This window comes from Myotis myotis, unplaced genomic scaffold, assembly GCF_014108235.1.
Source record: "Myotis myotis isolate mMyoMyo1 unplaced genomic scaffold, mMyoMyo1.p scaffold_m19_p_2, whole genome shotgun sequence".
Lineage (NCBI taxonomy): Eukaryota > Metazoa > Chordata > Mammalia > Chiroptera > Vespertilionidae > Myotis > Myotis myotis.
This window is the reverse complement of record NW_023416324.1, coordinates 212,317,541-212,332,775: the sequence shown is the minus strand read 5'-3', so window position 1 is coordinate 212,332,775 and position 15,235 is coordinate 212,317,541. Positions and strand designations below refer to the sequence as shown.

General features: G+C 40.3%; 1 protein-coding gene across 5 annotated transcripts in view; it reads right to left on the bottom strand.

Annotated features, from left to right (window-relative positions):
- BRWD1 (bromodomain and WD repeat domain containing 1) overlaps window positions 1–15,235 on the bottom strand; it is a 98,473-nt gene that overhangs the window by 56,891 nt on the left and 26,347 nt on the right. For 4 of the 5 annotated variants that reach the window (XM_036350105.1, XM_036350106.1, XM_036350108.1 and 1 more), the window contains exons 13-19: window positions 15,132–15,230; window positions 13,267–13,417; window positions 12,305–12,439; window positions 11,123–11,251; window positions 10,695–10,920; window positions 8,458–8,640; window positions 4,825–5,008 (exon numbers count right to left, since the gene is read on the bottom strand). In XM_036350105.1, the coding sequence (XP_036205998.1) occupies window positions 4,825–5,008; window positions 8,458–8,640; window positions 10,695–10,920; window positions 11,123–11,251; window positions 12,305–12,439; window positions 13,267–13,417; window positions 15,132–15,230 (1,107 nt within the window). The remainder of the gene's footprint in view (window positions 1–4,824; window positions 5,009–8,457; window positions 8,641–10,694; window positions 10,921–11,122; window positions 11,252–12,304; window positions 12,440–13,266; window positions 13,418–15,131; window positions 15,231–15,235) is intronic. The other variant, XM_036350107.1, reaches the window with a different exon arrangement.

Genomic DNA, 15,235 nt, shown 5'->3' with positions numbered 1-15,235 from the left:
TTTAGAATGAATAGAATTCTACTATTATTGGATAAAGACAAACAAATGTCTGACATCTAGCCCCAAATAAATTCCTCTGCTTGGAAGCAACACTGTGTGCTCATCTTTCTGCATGGCAGGGTTGTTTCCCTTCTCACATTTTTGTCTATTACTAGTGGCCCAGTGCACGAAATTCGTGCAGGGTGGGGGGGAAGTGTGTCCCTCAGCCCGGCCTGCACCCTCTCCAATCTGGGATCCCTCTCACAATCCGGGACTGCTGGCTCCAAATCGCTCACCTGCCTGCCTGCTTGATTACCCCAACCACTCTGCCTGCTGGCCTGCTTGCCCCCAACTGCCCCCCCATGCCGGCCTGCTCTCCTCCAACTGCCTCCCTGCCACCAGCCTGATCACCCACAACTGCCCCACCACCACCAGCCTGATCACCCACAACTGCCGACCCATCCTGGCCTGATCACCCACAACTGCCCTCCCCTCTTGGTCCCTAACCGCCTCTACCTCAGCCCCGCCACCATGGCTTTGTCCAGAAGAATGTCCAGAAGGTCTCCTGGAAGGTCTCCCAGTCTAATTAGCATATTACCCTTCTTTTATTAGTATAGACGAGAGGCCTGGTGCACAAATTCGTGCACGGGTGGGCTCTGGGTGGCCAGGGCCAATCAGGCCGGGCTGGCTGGCTCCAACCCCTGGTCAAACTCCTGGTCGAAATCCCAATAGAACTCCCGGTTGAGGGGACAATTTGCATATTAGCCTTTTATTATATAGTATACAGGCCTGGTGCACGGATGGGAGCCGGCTGGTTTGCCCTGAAGGGTGTCCCGGATCAGGGTGGGGGTTCCCTTGGGGGGTGGGGCGGCCTGGGCAAGGGGCCTGTGGTGGTTTTCAGGCCAGCCACACCCTTCAGGGTGGGGGTCCGTGCTGGGGTGGTGTGGCCAGCCTGGGTGAGGGGCTGATGGCTTTTTGTAGGCTGGCCACACCCCCCGGCAGGGGACCCTCACCCCATGGGGGCGTGGCCAGCCTGGGTTATGGGCTAAGGGCCATCTTCAGGCCCCTCCCTCGGCAGCCCGGCCGAGGCTACCCAAGCCTCCCACCCACTCTGGCTGGCTCCATGGCCACCACCATCTTTGTCCTGTTAATTTGAATATTCTCTCCTGATTGGCTGTGGGGTGTCGTGGAGGTATGGTCTATTTACATATTGTCTATTATTCGTGTAGAGATCTTAATCAGTGGTTCCCAACCTTTTTTTGGCCATGCCCCACCTAAGTACCTCTGAAATCCTAATGCCCTCCCTGTGACACGTAATTCTTTTTTTTTTTTTTTTTTTTTTTTTTAATATATTTTATTGATTTTTTGCAGAGAGGAAGGGAGAGAAATAGAGAGTTAGAACCACCGATGAGAGAGAAACATCAATCAGCTGCGTCCTGCACATCTCCTACTGGGGATTGTGCCTGCAACCCAGGTACATGCCCTTGACCGGAATCAAACCTGGGACCTTTCAGTGCACAGGCTGACGCTCTATCCACTGAGCCAAACCGGTTTCGGCGACACGTAATTCTTATTATTCAAAAAGTGAACTCCTATTCACGTGGAGAAGCCTAAAAGGCCATTAACTTGTTCTAAACAAGCTTCCAAAGAACATAGCATCCATGAAAGAGAAAAATAAAAGAACGAAAGGATAGTTGAGTACTGAGGAAGAAATCACTAAGAAATTATTAAAAAAATAATAATATGAAGTGATATGAAAAAATAGCAAATAAAGTTTCAAAACATATGATAACTGAAATGCATAAATATGTCACAATATATAGTTATATACTGTACTAGAGGCCCAGTGCACAAATTCATGCATGGTGGGGGTCCCTCGGCCTGGCCAGCGATTGGGGCCAATCAGGACCATCTCACCCAGTCCCAATTGGGGCCGGCCAGCCGGGGGGAGGGACCGGGGAAGATTGGCTGTGGGAGTGCACTGACCACCAGGGGGAAGCGCCTGCATTGAGCGTCTGCACCCTGGTAGTCAGTGGGTGTCATAGCGACCGGTCGACTGGTCATAACGGTCACTTAGGCTTTTATATATAGAGATATGCAGCCCCTGGGACCATAAGAAATGCAAAAAATTCACTGTTAAAAACTCATTCTTGAATTACCCCCCTGTGGGGCATGTGACCCATGTTGGGAACCACTGATCTAAATTTTACACAGTAGATATATACTACTTTTATAGGCAAAACCCAAATTTTTAATTTCTCTTGATCCTTATCAAATGACACTCTAATATTATGTAACATTTGCCACTATAAGGATTGTTGTCAAGGGCACTGACCACTATTCTATCACTCAGCATCTCCTTCATAAACTCTCATGTGTAAGCTAGAATACAGTCCTAGAAAGAGCAACACTCTTCTTTGAAAAAATTATTTTGTGGCAGACAGCTAATTGACTCTCAAAATCCATTCCCCTTTCTTCCTTAGAAACAGAATCTCAACTTTTACCTAGACTCTTTGTTGCTCTAAATGAAAACTATTACTGAGTCTCTTCTGTAGCTTAGTATGGCCATATGATGACATTCTGGTCAATGTATAAGCAGACATGTCATGTGGAGTCATTAAGGCTGCTTACTGACATACAGGAATGTCCATTTTACCGTCTGCCTCTCTTCCTTCTTCTGGCCTAAATCTCAGCCTCCATCACAGAGGCAGATATGGGATGGCCAGAATATAAAGACCAGCTCTCTTGAACTTTGAGTTGACCTTAAGATTAAAACCCGTACTCTGAGATGGAGATCAGAAACAGAGGAACCTGAGATCCTGATTAACTAGAACCATGTATTCCAGCTTAAGCTATTTCCAGTCTTCCTTATGTTGAGAACAAATGCTTATTTAATGTTCTGCAGGTCTTTCACTCCTGATACCCTTGCTTCCCTTGGTTTTGACAACAAAAAATATCCCAAAATGACACTTTCAGATCTGATGATCATACAACTCAGACACAACTTTAAGGCTTAATTATAGCATTCTACATACACGATGGTGATTTTCTGTATTTCTCATGCCAATTCCAGATTTTGCTTTTCACTACTCTATTGTATACTTTAAATATTCTCAAGTTCACTGTATAATTTTAAGTAGTATCCAATATTATTCCACCAATCACTGAAATGCTTCTTGCTAAACACATGAAGGAAACACTTTTGCAAAATTATCTTCAAGATATTTGTTATTTGGAGACACAAACATGACAAAATACTAAAAGATTTTAGATACTAATGAGAACAGTATTTGCTGCCTCCATTTCAAAAACTCAGTAGCAAGGAAGACCTTACTGCCCAGAATCTAATTATGAAATATCACTTCCCACGAAGAGAAAATGGAGCTGCTTAAGAGAAAAGACTAAGCCCAGGTCTAGCTCAAGAAACTCACAAGATAAACCTATAACCCTTTGCCATGCCTAACAGCAAGGACACAATGAAAGTCGACTACAATCATTTCAAAAGGACTCTCAGGAGCCAAATTGAAGAGGCCCCTCTGGTCAAAGACAGGACAATGTAAATGGCAATAAGGGATTTAGAGCCGAAACTGGTTTGGCTCAGTGGATAGAGCGTCAGCCTGCGGACTGAAAGGTCCCAGGTTCGATTCCGGTCAAGGGCATGTACCTGGGTTGCGGGCACATCCCCAGTGGGGGATGTGCAGGAGGCGGCTGATCGATGTTTCTCTCTCATCGATGTTTCTAACTCTCTATCTCTCTCCCTTCCTCTCTGTAAAAAATCAATAAAATATATTTTTTAAAAAAAAGGGATTTAGAAATAAGCTGAATCACAGCAGCTTGATTAACACAGTGACAAACACACACATTGGGTCATTACTGGAAGATAACAGGGAATAAATCTTTATTTTGAAGACAAGTAATCGAGCATCTATCCTGTCTTTTATATACAAACTTTACTACTGGATAACCAGTAGATTTGAGCAAATTCTTTCTTAGAAGTTATCCAAAGGAATAGATGAAGACTTCATAGAGCTGAATTATCACTACTTCATAAGCCCTAATGAATTAATGAATCTAGGCAGTTAGCATAAATGCCTGCTAACATCACATATGTGTGTGTGTGCGCGCGCGAGCATTGTGAACCTCCTGACAAAAATTATTACCACTAATGAAATGTCTTACAAAAGAACTAAAAACATTTATGACATCTGAGACAATTAAAATTTAAATACTGACTATTTACTTCTACTGAAGAACTGTTTGTTGTTTTTAAGATAATGATGGCATATAGCAGTGATGGCAAACCTTTTGAGCTCGGCGTGTCAGCACTGTGAAAAACCCTAACTTAACTCTGGTGCCGTGTCACATATAGAAATTTTTTGATATTTCCAACCATAATAAAACAAAGATGTATATTTTTGATGTTTATTTTATATAGTTAAATGCCATTTAACAAAGAAAAATCAACCAAAAAAATGAGTTCAGGTGTCACCTGACACGTGTGTCATAGGTTTGCCATCACTGGCATATAGTTATATTTTAAGACAATTTCTTATCGTTTAGAAATACATACTACATGCTTTCAACAAAATGTTTTAAGATTGCAAAATAATGATGAAGAAAGTGGGTATTTGTGTAGATGAAATAAGACTGGCTATAAAAAAATTTTACCATAGTAAAGAGAGAACAAGTCTGACATTTTCTTACCACAACTAAAATAGACTCCAACCCATTACTAAAATGTATTTATATGATTATTTGCATCACTAATGGATTAAGGTATGCAAATAACCACATAGATATATTTTCATAGATAAAAACAGTATTAATAGATATCCTAAAACAAACCTAAATATGCCTAGTGGTACCTCTGGTACAACCACTCTCCGTTTCCACGCCTGCAGGTCCCGCTCTGTAGCAATCTGACTACGGGGAGCATTCTGATGCATCTGGCGAACACCTTCAACTTGTCCACTACGACGCAGACCAATATTTGGAGGGGACTGGATGTCTAAGCTTAGTCTTCTAAAACCTAGGGGGAAATTGTCAAGAAATGATTCCAGAACAAAGTTCAATCTATATGTATTTAACACATAAGCATTCCTTCTGAGGTAGAAACCAAAAATAAAGATCTACTAAAGAAAACTCTGGAAAAAAGAATCCTCGTATGACTGAGATCAAAATGTAGACTATAGAACAAACACTATCAATCTCAATTTCCACTTTTACTAGACTTTCTGCAATTTTTTAATGTACAGGCATTTCTATTATAATATTATATTTGCATTCCTAAAAACCTTTTCTTCTTCAAAACCACACACTAAAAACACATCTTTTTGGAAAAATAAGCATTGAAGACAGACTCCTCAAACTGCAGTGGCTTTGTAACAAGAGCTCTAACAACATTAACTGCAACCTCAAAGACAATCTGAGCCATTCAGGTAGGCAGCTGCCAGAGTGGGTGTTAAAAATTCACAAATCTGCAAAGTGGGAAAATGCTGTCAGCACTTGAATTGGAGCTGTGTGAGTGGTCACAGGGCAATACAGATAACAGTGAGCTCTGAGCCTGTGCAGAGCTGATAAGATGGGCACAGGAGGCAAGACAACCTTCCACGAGCTGGAAGTCACAGAGGATGGAGACCTGTCGGAGGGAGGAGGGAGGAGGGAGTCCCAGGCAAAGTGCTGGTTTTCTTAAAACAGAGTGAAGAGGTTCCTCCTACTAATGCAACAGAGAAACTGGGGGCTATGCCTTTCCTGAGGGAGGCTACAAATTCTATTCCAGCTCCACCTGCTCTTCGGGCCGAGGGTAAAAGCCACACGAGTAAGCACAACTTCTGCATTCTCCTACACACGGCATCTGTTTACCTATGACATGAACCACTTTGCAAGAAATTGGTTCACCCACTAAAAATGGAATTAAACATTTATATTAAAATGTACTGATGCTTAAACATTTTTTGAATTGAAAAGTAAAAATAAACTCTAAATTAACTGCCCAAGTCATAGTATTAGCTCTCCAACAATCTGAACAAAACACTGGCACAAGTCTTTATCACAATACTTGTAATGGCAAGAATGAGAAATAACTTAAATGGCCATAAAATGATTAATCACTGGTTATTCGCCCTAACCGGTTTGGCTCAGTGGATAGAGCGATGGCCTGCGGACTGAAGGGTCCCAGGTTTGATTCCGGTCAAGGGCATGTACCTTGGTTGCCGGCACATCCCCAGTAGGGGGCGTGCAAGAGGCAGCTGATCGATGTTTCTCTCTCATGGATGTTTCTAACTCTATCCCTCTCCCTTCCTCTCTGTAGAAAACCAGTAAAATATATTTTTAAAAAAAGACTGGTTATTTCACACAATGGAACACATGAAGCTATAAAAAAATGAAGAGTTCTGTGCATGGATATGGAGTGATTTCTAGAATACACTGTTAAGGAAAAAAGATGCAGAAGAACACACATGTATCTGTGCCTCTTGCTCTAATGCACTAAGAAGAACATAGCACCACCCATATAGTATTCCAGCCTAAAATCTTTCCTGAATCCAATCATATGATAGTCAGACAAATTCAAACTGAATGCAATTCTATAAAACAGGCCTGAACTAAAGTAGTGCCATGAGGAATCTGTTCCATATTAAGAGACATAAGAATTAAGTGATTCTCTCTCATCATTGATGTTTCTCTCTCTCACTCCTTTCCTCTCTGAAATCAAAATATACTTATTTAAAAAGACTGTACATTAGATAGTAGTATTGTGATCAACAAAGTTTGTTGACTGTGGTCATTGTATAATGATTACATAAACAAATATTCCTGTTCTTGGAATATATAGGAAGAAACATTAAACAATAAAGTGTCACAATTTCTCCAACTTACTCTAAAGCAGTTTTGAAAATACATGAGAGAGAAAGAGATAGGCACTGATTGTGAATGTACACAAAAAGAGATAAAGTGAATGTAGCAAAATGATAAAATCTAGGTGAACGCCCTAGCCAGTTTTGCTCAATGGACAGAGCCTCAGCCTGCGGACCAAAGGGTCCCGGATTCAATTCTGGTCAAGGGCATGTACCTCCGTTGCAGGCTCCTCCCCGGCCCAGGCCCTGGTCAGGGCTCCTGCAGGAGGCAACCAATCAGTGTGTTTCTCTCACATCGATATTTCTCTCTGTCTCTCCCTCTCTCTAAAAATCAATGGGAAAATATCTTCAGATGAGGATTACAAAAAAGAAAAAGCTAGGTGAAAGCTATATGGGTATTCATAGTAGTATGCCTGAAACTTTACTACAGGATTAATTTTTCAAAATAAAACACTGGAAGATATAAAGCCTTATGCTATAAATTTCAGAGAAATAAACCTTAATTCCTCATATAAGTATTTATTAGAGTCCTAGTCCACAAATAGCATGACATCCCCAAAAGTTTTAAATAAATCATGGAATTTGCAAATCACCTTGGGCTAGAAACAAAGAGGACACTAAATGAAGATCATGAGCTGAAACTGTGGCAGCCTGACAAGTTGTGCAAATCAGTAATCTAAGGGCCTGGGTGTAATGGCCACATGGGAGATAACGCCTTGGACCTATGTCAGATACACGGCTGTAAACGAGAAACAGATCCCCCAAATTCTCCCCCCCCAAAAAAACACCCAGTGGTCCAAAAACTACAAAGATGGTAAAGACAAAATATAAATTGATCCTAGCAGAATCTGCATATCCCAATGCCATCTGTCACCCAAGATTATCCTGTGTGCCGTGAATGTCCTTGGGGTAGCCTGATTTTTATATCATGTAGTTCAGCACTGAGGACAGCACTGAATAATAGAGATAAGAAATAAAGTACACTTGGCAAATATATTTAAAGTTTCCTTCTACAAACAAAAGAATAAATTCCTTTACTAGCTAAAAATTAATTTGTTCAAAGTAGATTTCTGTGAAATTATTTATTTTACCATTACAAAATAAAAATTAGCCCTGGATGAGTGGTTCAGTTGGCCGGAGAATCGCCCATAACGACGAAAGGTTGTAGGTTCAATTCCTGGTCAGGCACAAGCCCAGATTTCGGGTTCAATTCCCAGTTAGGGCACGTGTGTGAGGCAACTGATCAATGTTTCTCTCTCACACATTAATGTTCCTCTCTCTCTCTCTCTCTCTCTCTCTCTCTCTCTCAAATCTATCAAATCAATTTTTAAAACAACATATCCTCGGGTGAGGATTAAAATACATTTATTAATTAAAATTATAAGAGTCTACGTAAGAAAAAAAGGAGCAAATTCTCCAAGTAGAAACATTGTTAAGAAAAAAAAGGTTTTGTTAGCAAATCAACTTTCTATCTAATAAAGCTACCTCCAGATTAATACTTAAATTGTAAAAATACCATGCTAACTTCAAGTTTTTCACATAACATGTACCTGACAATGACTTCATTTATGCTTCACTTTCAATCAGTCATATTAAGGCAAAATATATCTCATGTATTTATTACCTCTTCGTGGTGTTTCTTCCCCATTTGGAAGTACATTTGGAATATTATCCTGACCAGCTCCCATCCTCTCATCTTGCTGCTGTTGCAACTGTCTTATCATTCCATCAAGAACACTGGGCTCTGGGCTTCCTTCACCATCATTAGTCTGTAGGCTTATAATTTGTTCGATTACCTCTCCATCACCTGCAAATTCAATTAGTCAACAAAATCATAATTTATACAGATGGGGGGGATGTTCAGTAGGCTACAATTAAAATTACATTAGCGCCCTGGCCGGTTTGCTCAGTGGATAGAGCATCGGCCTGTGGACTGAAGGCTCCTGGGTTCGATTCCGGTCAAGGGCACATGCCCAGGTTGTGGGCTCAGTCCCCAGTGGGGGGTATGCAGGAGGCAGTCAATCAATGGTTCTCTCTCATCACTGATGTTTCTATCTCTTTCCCTCTCCCTTCCTCTCTGAAATCAATCAATAAAAATATATTTTAAAAAAATTACATTAGCAATTGTCAGAATTCATTTTTAAAAAGTAAAGATATATTCATAATTAAGTCAAAAAAAGATTCAAACCCACAAGATCTTTCTTTAGAGAGTATAAGTGCCACAAAAACCTCAGCAGAGCCTTTGAATTCCCAGCAAGTGAGCACCTGGAAACACATTTCACTAAAAGCTACATTCTGCTAGTTCACACTAACACCCCTCATTTATACAGGATGTATCATTAAAATCCTTTTGTGCAAGATCTCTCACTACAACAGAGCAACAATGTGTGGCTTCTGATGTAGAGAAATCAGTGGCATTTCTTCTCTACTGTTTTAAAATATAAAAAAGGAGGAATAGCACCTTTTTGACCTTCAGTAAACTACTACAACTCTAGCTCTCGCCCTGTCCCAAGTGTCCTGAGAGCGCACATGCAGTTAAGGGAGATAGCTACACATGCCTCTCCAACTAAGCTTAAGTTTTTCTCTCTCAGATATGCTTTCAGCATAGCCAGTATCCATAATTCTTACTTCAAGTACAAAATCAGATTTTCTTTAAAGGTGTCTTTGCTTCCTTATTTTTCAAATAATACATTTCAGCCCTGGCCAGTGTGGCTCAGTGGTGGAGTGTCAGCCTGTGCACTGAAGGGTCTCATGTTCGATTCCTGGTCAAGAGCACGTACCTGGGTTGCAGGTTTGTTCGCTGGCCCCAGTGCAGGCCTGTGGGGAAGGCAACCAATCAATGTGTCTCTCTCATATCGATGTTACTCTCTCCCGCCCCCTTTTCTCTCTCTCCCACCCTCCCTCCATTCCTCTCCCCCTTTCACTCTCTCTGAAAAATCAGTGGAAAAAATATCCTCAGTGAGGATTAACAACAAAAAATAATACATTTTCAGAGATATTTAATAGATTCAGAGTCAGTGTTAATAAATAAAAAGTATCAGATGGTTGTGGGGGGTTGGAAATTTATCCAAACATTAATATTTTTGAGCAAACAATTCCTTAGATAGTCCCCACCATAAGATTCATCTTAATTACAGAGAAAAATAACTTTTTAGTGGCAAAACCTGGCAGCTACCACCTTAACTGAGTGTGCAAAGACACTCCAATGGGCAAAACACAATAAGCATCCTGACAGGATGCTCCAGGAAGGCTACGACATTGTTTATATTGTATTCTATCAAAAATATATAACCAGGCCCTGGCCGGTTTGGCTCAGTGGACAGAGCATCGACCTATGGACCTAAGGGTTTCGGGTTCAATTCTGGTCAAGGGCACGTACCTCTGCTGCAGGCTCCTCCCCAGCCCTGGCCCTGGTGGCGGCATGTGCAGTAGGCAACCAATCGATGTGTTTCTCTCACATCGATGTTTCTATCTGTCTTTCCCTCTCTCCTCCACTCTCTCTAAAAGATCAATGGAAAAATATCCTCAGGTGAGGATTAACCAAAAATAATAATAATAATAATAAATACACAACCAGAACTTAATCAATAACAACTACATTTAATGTGAAGTCCCCAAATTGAAATCTACATCAGAGAACAAAAAAAGCTGTAACAGGCATTAAAGTAACAGACAAAAGTTGATTTTGATTATTGTTTATGATTACACAAGAGAATATCTTTGTTCTTAGAAAATACATATTAAAGTATTTCTGGGTAAATGAACATGAGATCCAGAACTTAAGCCTCAAATGGTTCAAAACAATAATATATATCTAGAGACAAATAATAAACATTACATTAAAGAGGGCTTTGCACTTACTTGTTGCCACATAGCCGAGCTGTGGAACCAGATGCTCATCTGCAGAATTTTCTCGGCCTGGTACTAATCTCTGATACTTAGTTGGATGAGGATTTCCATCTACATCTACCAAGAATGGTGGAGGCATAAGGTGCGGAGCCTGCTGAGTTTGCTCATCTAAGACATAATTATTAGAATCTCTAATCAATGGTCGATAGTCAGTATGGAAGAACATCTGTTCAGGAATCTAGAAAAGGGAAGTTTAAACAAAAAAAAAGTAGAAAAAGTAAGTTTACAGACTGACATTTTGAAATTTATACATGTTAAAAGAAAACAAATACTAAGCAGTTAATTATAATGAGAAAAAAACAATGAAATTAACACCCTATTTTCAAAATATCCTTCAGAACTACTTAATTTGCATGCTATGAGAAAATACTTAAAATGACCTTTTCGTATGGCTTGCTGCATCCGAAACCAAATATCAGAAGGTGCCCATGAGAGTCTGTACAGGCAAAATGCTGCCCATCCTGTGAAAACTTACAGTCAAACACAGCTCCATGCCCTTGTCCTTCAATCTAGGAAACACAGAGGAAAAAAGCCTCATTCATTAGTTGAATAAAAGTTTGGCCCATGCTAACAAAGTTATGACCAAGTTTATGCAAGTGCTTTTGCTGTATTAACTGTTTTTGTGTTGATAGCTTGCTATGATATATCACTTCTACAAAAAATATTTTAAGACAAATTTTTCATTCAGCATGTCAATTTTTATTTTCAGGAAATAAATTAACTTTTTAAAAAAAATTTATTTGAGAGAGAGGAAGGAAGGGGGAAGGGGCGGGGGGGAAGAGAGGGAGCGAGGGAGGAAAAGAGAGAGAAACAGATGCAAGAACATCAACTGGTTGCCTCCCACAAGCGTCCCAACCTGGGATCCAACCCTAAACTTGGGTATGTGCCCTGACTAGGAATTGATCTGCCACCTTTTGGTGTACAGGACAATGCTCCAACTGAGCCACCAGCTCAAGGCTAAAATTCACTTTGGATACCACTAGCCTGAAAGAAATCTTGAAAGATGTTCTAAGAATTAGTTCTCAAAATGACTGAATAAAGGATCAAAAACCAATCCAAAGTGAAGGTTTTATTTCTGCTATGTGAATGACAAGCACCTTCATAAACTTTTAACTTGAAACAAGAGACTATTGACTAATAATCTATAAGGTAAATAATGAAAGATTAATAAAGTGTGATATTCATTAACTAAAATCAATACTTTACTAGAGTTTAAACTTTCTACTAATATGACTGACTGCCATGCAAAATTTGTAATGCAAGTTGTGTATAATTACCATAATTTTGCCAATTTAAACACAGACAGAGACACATTCACCTATACACACAAAGTTAAATAGATAACTTTTGAAAATCTTTCCCTTGTGTGAAACAGTTATACAAAGAATTTCATGTATGTATGTATGTATGTACGGCTGTCAGATGTTTATGAGGTTTTAAATAGCCTGATTTTTAGAAATATAAACTGCCAAAACATGCAGATCTGTATGTGGCTGAACTTTACAATCTAAGTACTCGAAATAAATGCAAGCATGCATGAAGACACCCTGGACTTCACTTACCATATTAAAATAATGTTTCATCTTGGTGCCTTTTGTAACATCCCATATAAATATGCTGCCATCGTGTCCTGCAGATAACATAATTCTGGAATCAAAAGGATGTGTCTCCAAAACAAACACTTCATCAGCATGTCCCTGTAGTCAACAAAGTCATACAGTTAAAGGAGGAGGGGGTTGCAAGTTATAAGTTTCTAATTAAAAATCCATTTGTCAGTATATAAGGGCTTTAAAAAATGTTCTTAATTACAGTAATTTATATCAGTATATATACAAATTTCTATTTATTTGGTAATATAAATCAAAGAAACCTGTGTATTCATATATTAATTCCATAGCTTGAAAAATAAAATTATAGTTCAAGACATCATGATTTGTTATATTGAACTAGAGTCCTGGTGCATGAATTCGTGCACGGGTGGGGTCCCTCTGGATGGTCTGCAGGGATCACGCAAAACCCGCAGTCCAACTCCACCTGCAGCTCCTACTTGTTGCTCCCGCTCATCCTGGACCCACTTCGGCTCACGCCCAATCAGTCCCAATCAGGAGAGGCTTGCAGCACTCACCAGCCATGAGTCCTGCGGCTGGCGCCCTCCCAAGGGAAGTGGCCTGCGGGATTGGGCTGAAACTAGCTCTCCGACATCCCCCAAGGGGTCCCGAATTGCGAGAGGGCCAAGGCCAGACTGAGGGACCCCACCAGTGCACGATTGGGCCAGGGAGGGACCGAGAGAGGGCTGCAGTGCGTGTCCAGCCCATCTCGTTCAGTCCCTATCATCCGGACCCCAGTAGCAAGCTAACCTACTGGTCGGAGCATCTGCCCCCTGGTGGTCAGTGCACTTCATAGTGAGCAGTTGAGCAGCCTTAGCATATCATTAGCATATTACGCTTTGATTGTTCCATTGTTCTGCTGTTTGGTCTATTTGCATATTACCCTTTAATTATATAGGAGGATAAGAACTACCTACCAACAAGTTATGAAGCAGTTGTCCAGTATAAGAATTCCACACTTTGAGGACATGATCATTCACAGCTGTGACAACAATGCTATCATTCTGATTCCAAGCTATCATTGTTACTTTGGGTTTCATAAACCTTTCCTCTTCGGAAGTTAAGTCCCTAAGGAAAAAATACACAATGTGTAAATTCACTTGGATGGTAGACTATATACAGTGTGTATACAATTCTTTATCTGTACAAAAATAAAGTTCACGTCCTTCCCTTACCAACTCTATAGAGGGTCCAACAGATGTAACCCTTAACAGATTATCTACAAACAGATTAGGGAAAACCCAAAGGAAGAGGGGATGATTCAGAAGCAGTTCAGAGACTGAATGAAGGCAGATTTTCGGGCACTACTGCTATGCATAAGAGCAAAGCTTTTCCTGCTCTCTACCTTTTCTATTTTTCTTTTTTCCTGAACTCAAGCACTAGCAGTAATACTTTCAACTGTTTCTCAGAGATGACAAGAAGCTTTAGAAGACAGCAAGAAGGTGATTCATCTTCATACCCAGTATCTAGAAAAGTGCCTGACAGACAATTTGCTGAACTGTAAACAAGACTGTACTAATCTCTGTATAGTTCCCTATAAACTGTTCCTATGGACCCCGTGGCAAGAACAGTCTTTGATACATAAGTCTGCAATGCACTAAAGCCTTTATGAAAGTGATATGCAAAGTTTCTCTGTAAAATATAGTCAGAAAAACTGACTATATTGTCTCCCTCCACCCACCCCCTACTATAGTGATTTTTTTTAAATTCCAAAAATCGTATCTACAGAAAAGTAAAATTTGTGTATCTGATATGCCTGAGTTGTTTTGGGTTTTTTTTACATTGATTTTAAAGCAGGGATGGGGAACATCCACCTATGGACCACAGAAATTATTTGGTCTGGCCCTGCCAAGGTATTAAGGGTAGGTTAATTAAATGTTTGACCAAATATAACAGACTAATTTTTAAGTTGATAATTTTGTATGACCTGAGAATGATGCTATAAATATCCAAATGGCCCTTGGCAGAAAAAGTTTTAGATAAAGGAAGTGGGAGGGAAGGCGAGAGAGGGAGAAGAATGGAAAGGGAGGGGGAGGGGGGGAAGGAGAGAGAGGGAGAGAAAGAGAGAAGAAGGAAGATGGATTTTCTTGTTCTGCTTATTTATGCATTCATGGTTGATGCTTGTATATGCCCAGAGAGGGGATCAAACCTGCAACCTTGGCATATGGCGATGATGCTCTAACCAACTGAGCTACCCAGCCAGGGCATACCTGAGATATTTCTATGGAGGTTAATGGAAAATGAGGACACATTTGTAATACCTTAACCAATAAAGAAATTTTAAAAAAAAATTATAGGTGGCCCAGCTAGTGTGGCTGAGTGTCAACCTATGAACCAGGAGGTCACGGTTTGAATCCCGGTTAGGGCACATGCCCGGGGTGTGAGCTCAATCCCCAGTAGAGGGCGTACAGGAGGCACCCAAAAAATGATTCTCATCACTGACGTTTCTATCCTCTCCCTCTCTAAAACCAATAAAAATATATTTTTACATTCTTTAAAAATTATAGGTGGTTTTAAATGCAATACCTAAGAGAAAGTCAATGCTTTGAGAAACAGTAGAAAAAATATGTTGTTCTTTCTTACATAAATGTTAAGAACACATTCTTTTGGCTACATGAGATTTAAGTATATCAGACATGCAGGAGGTAGCCCTTCATTTCAACTATAGCTCTTCAGAACAGGAGGTGTTCCCAGTCCCCTGAACAAAGCAATCAACAAACCAAACCAGGGAGAGACCAAGTACTTATGATGTACCTATTTACAACAAACCATCTCAACTTACCCCGAGATTCTAGTAGCCATATCCAATAAAATGCTTCTCCACTCTAACTGCTCAAATCTCCAAATCCGTGCTGTTCCATCTCTGCTACCACTTAAAAACCTTAA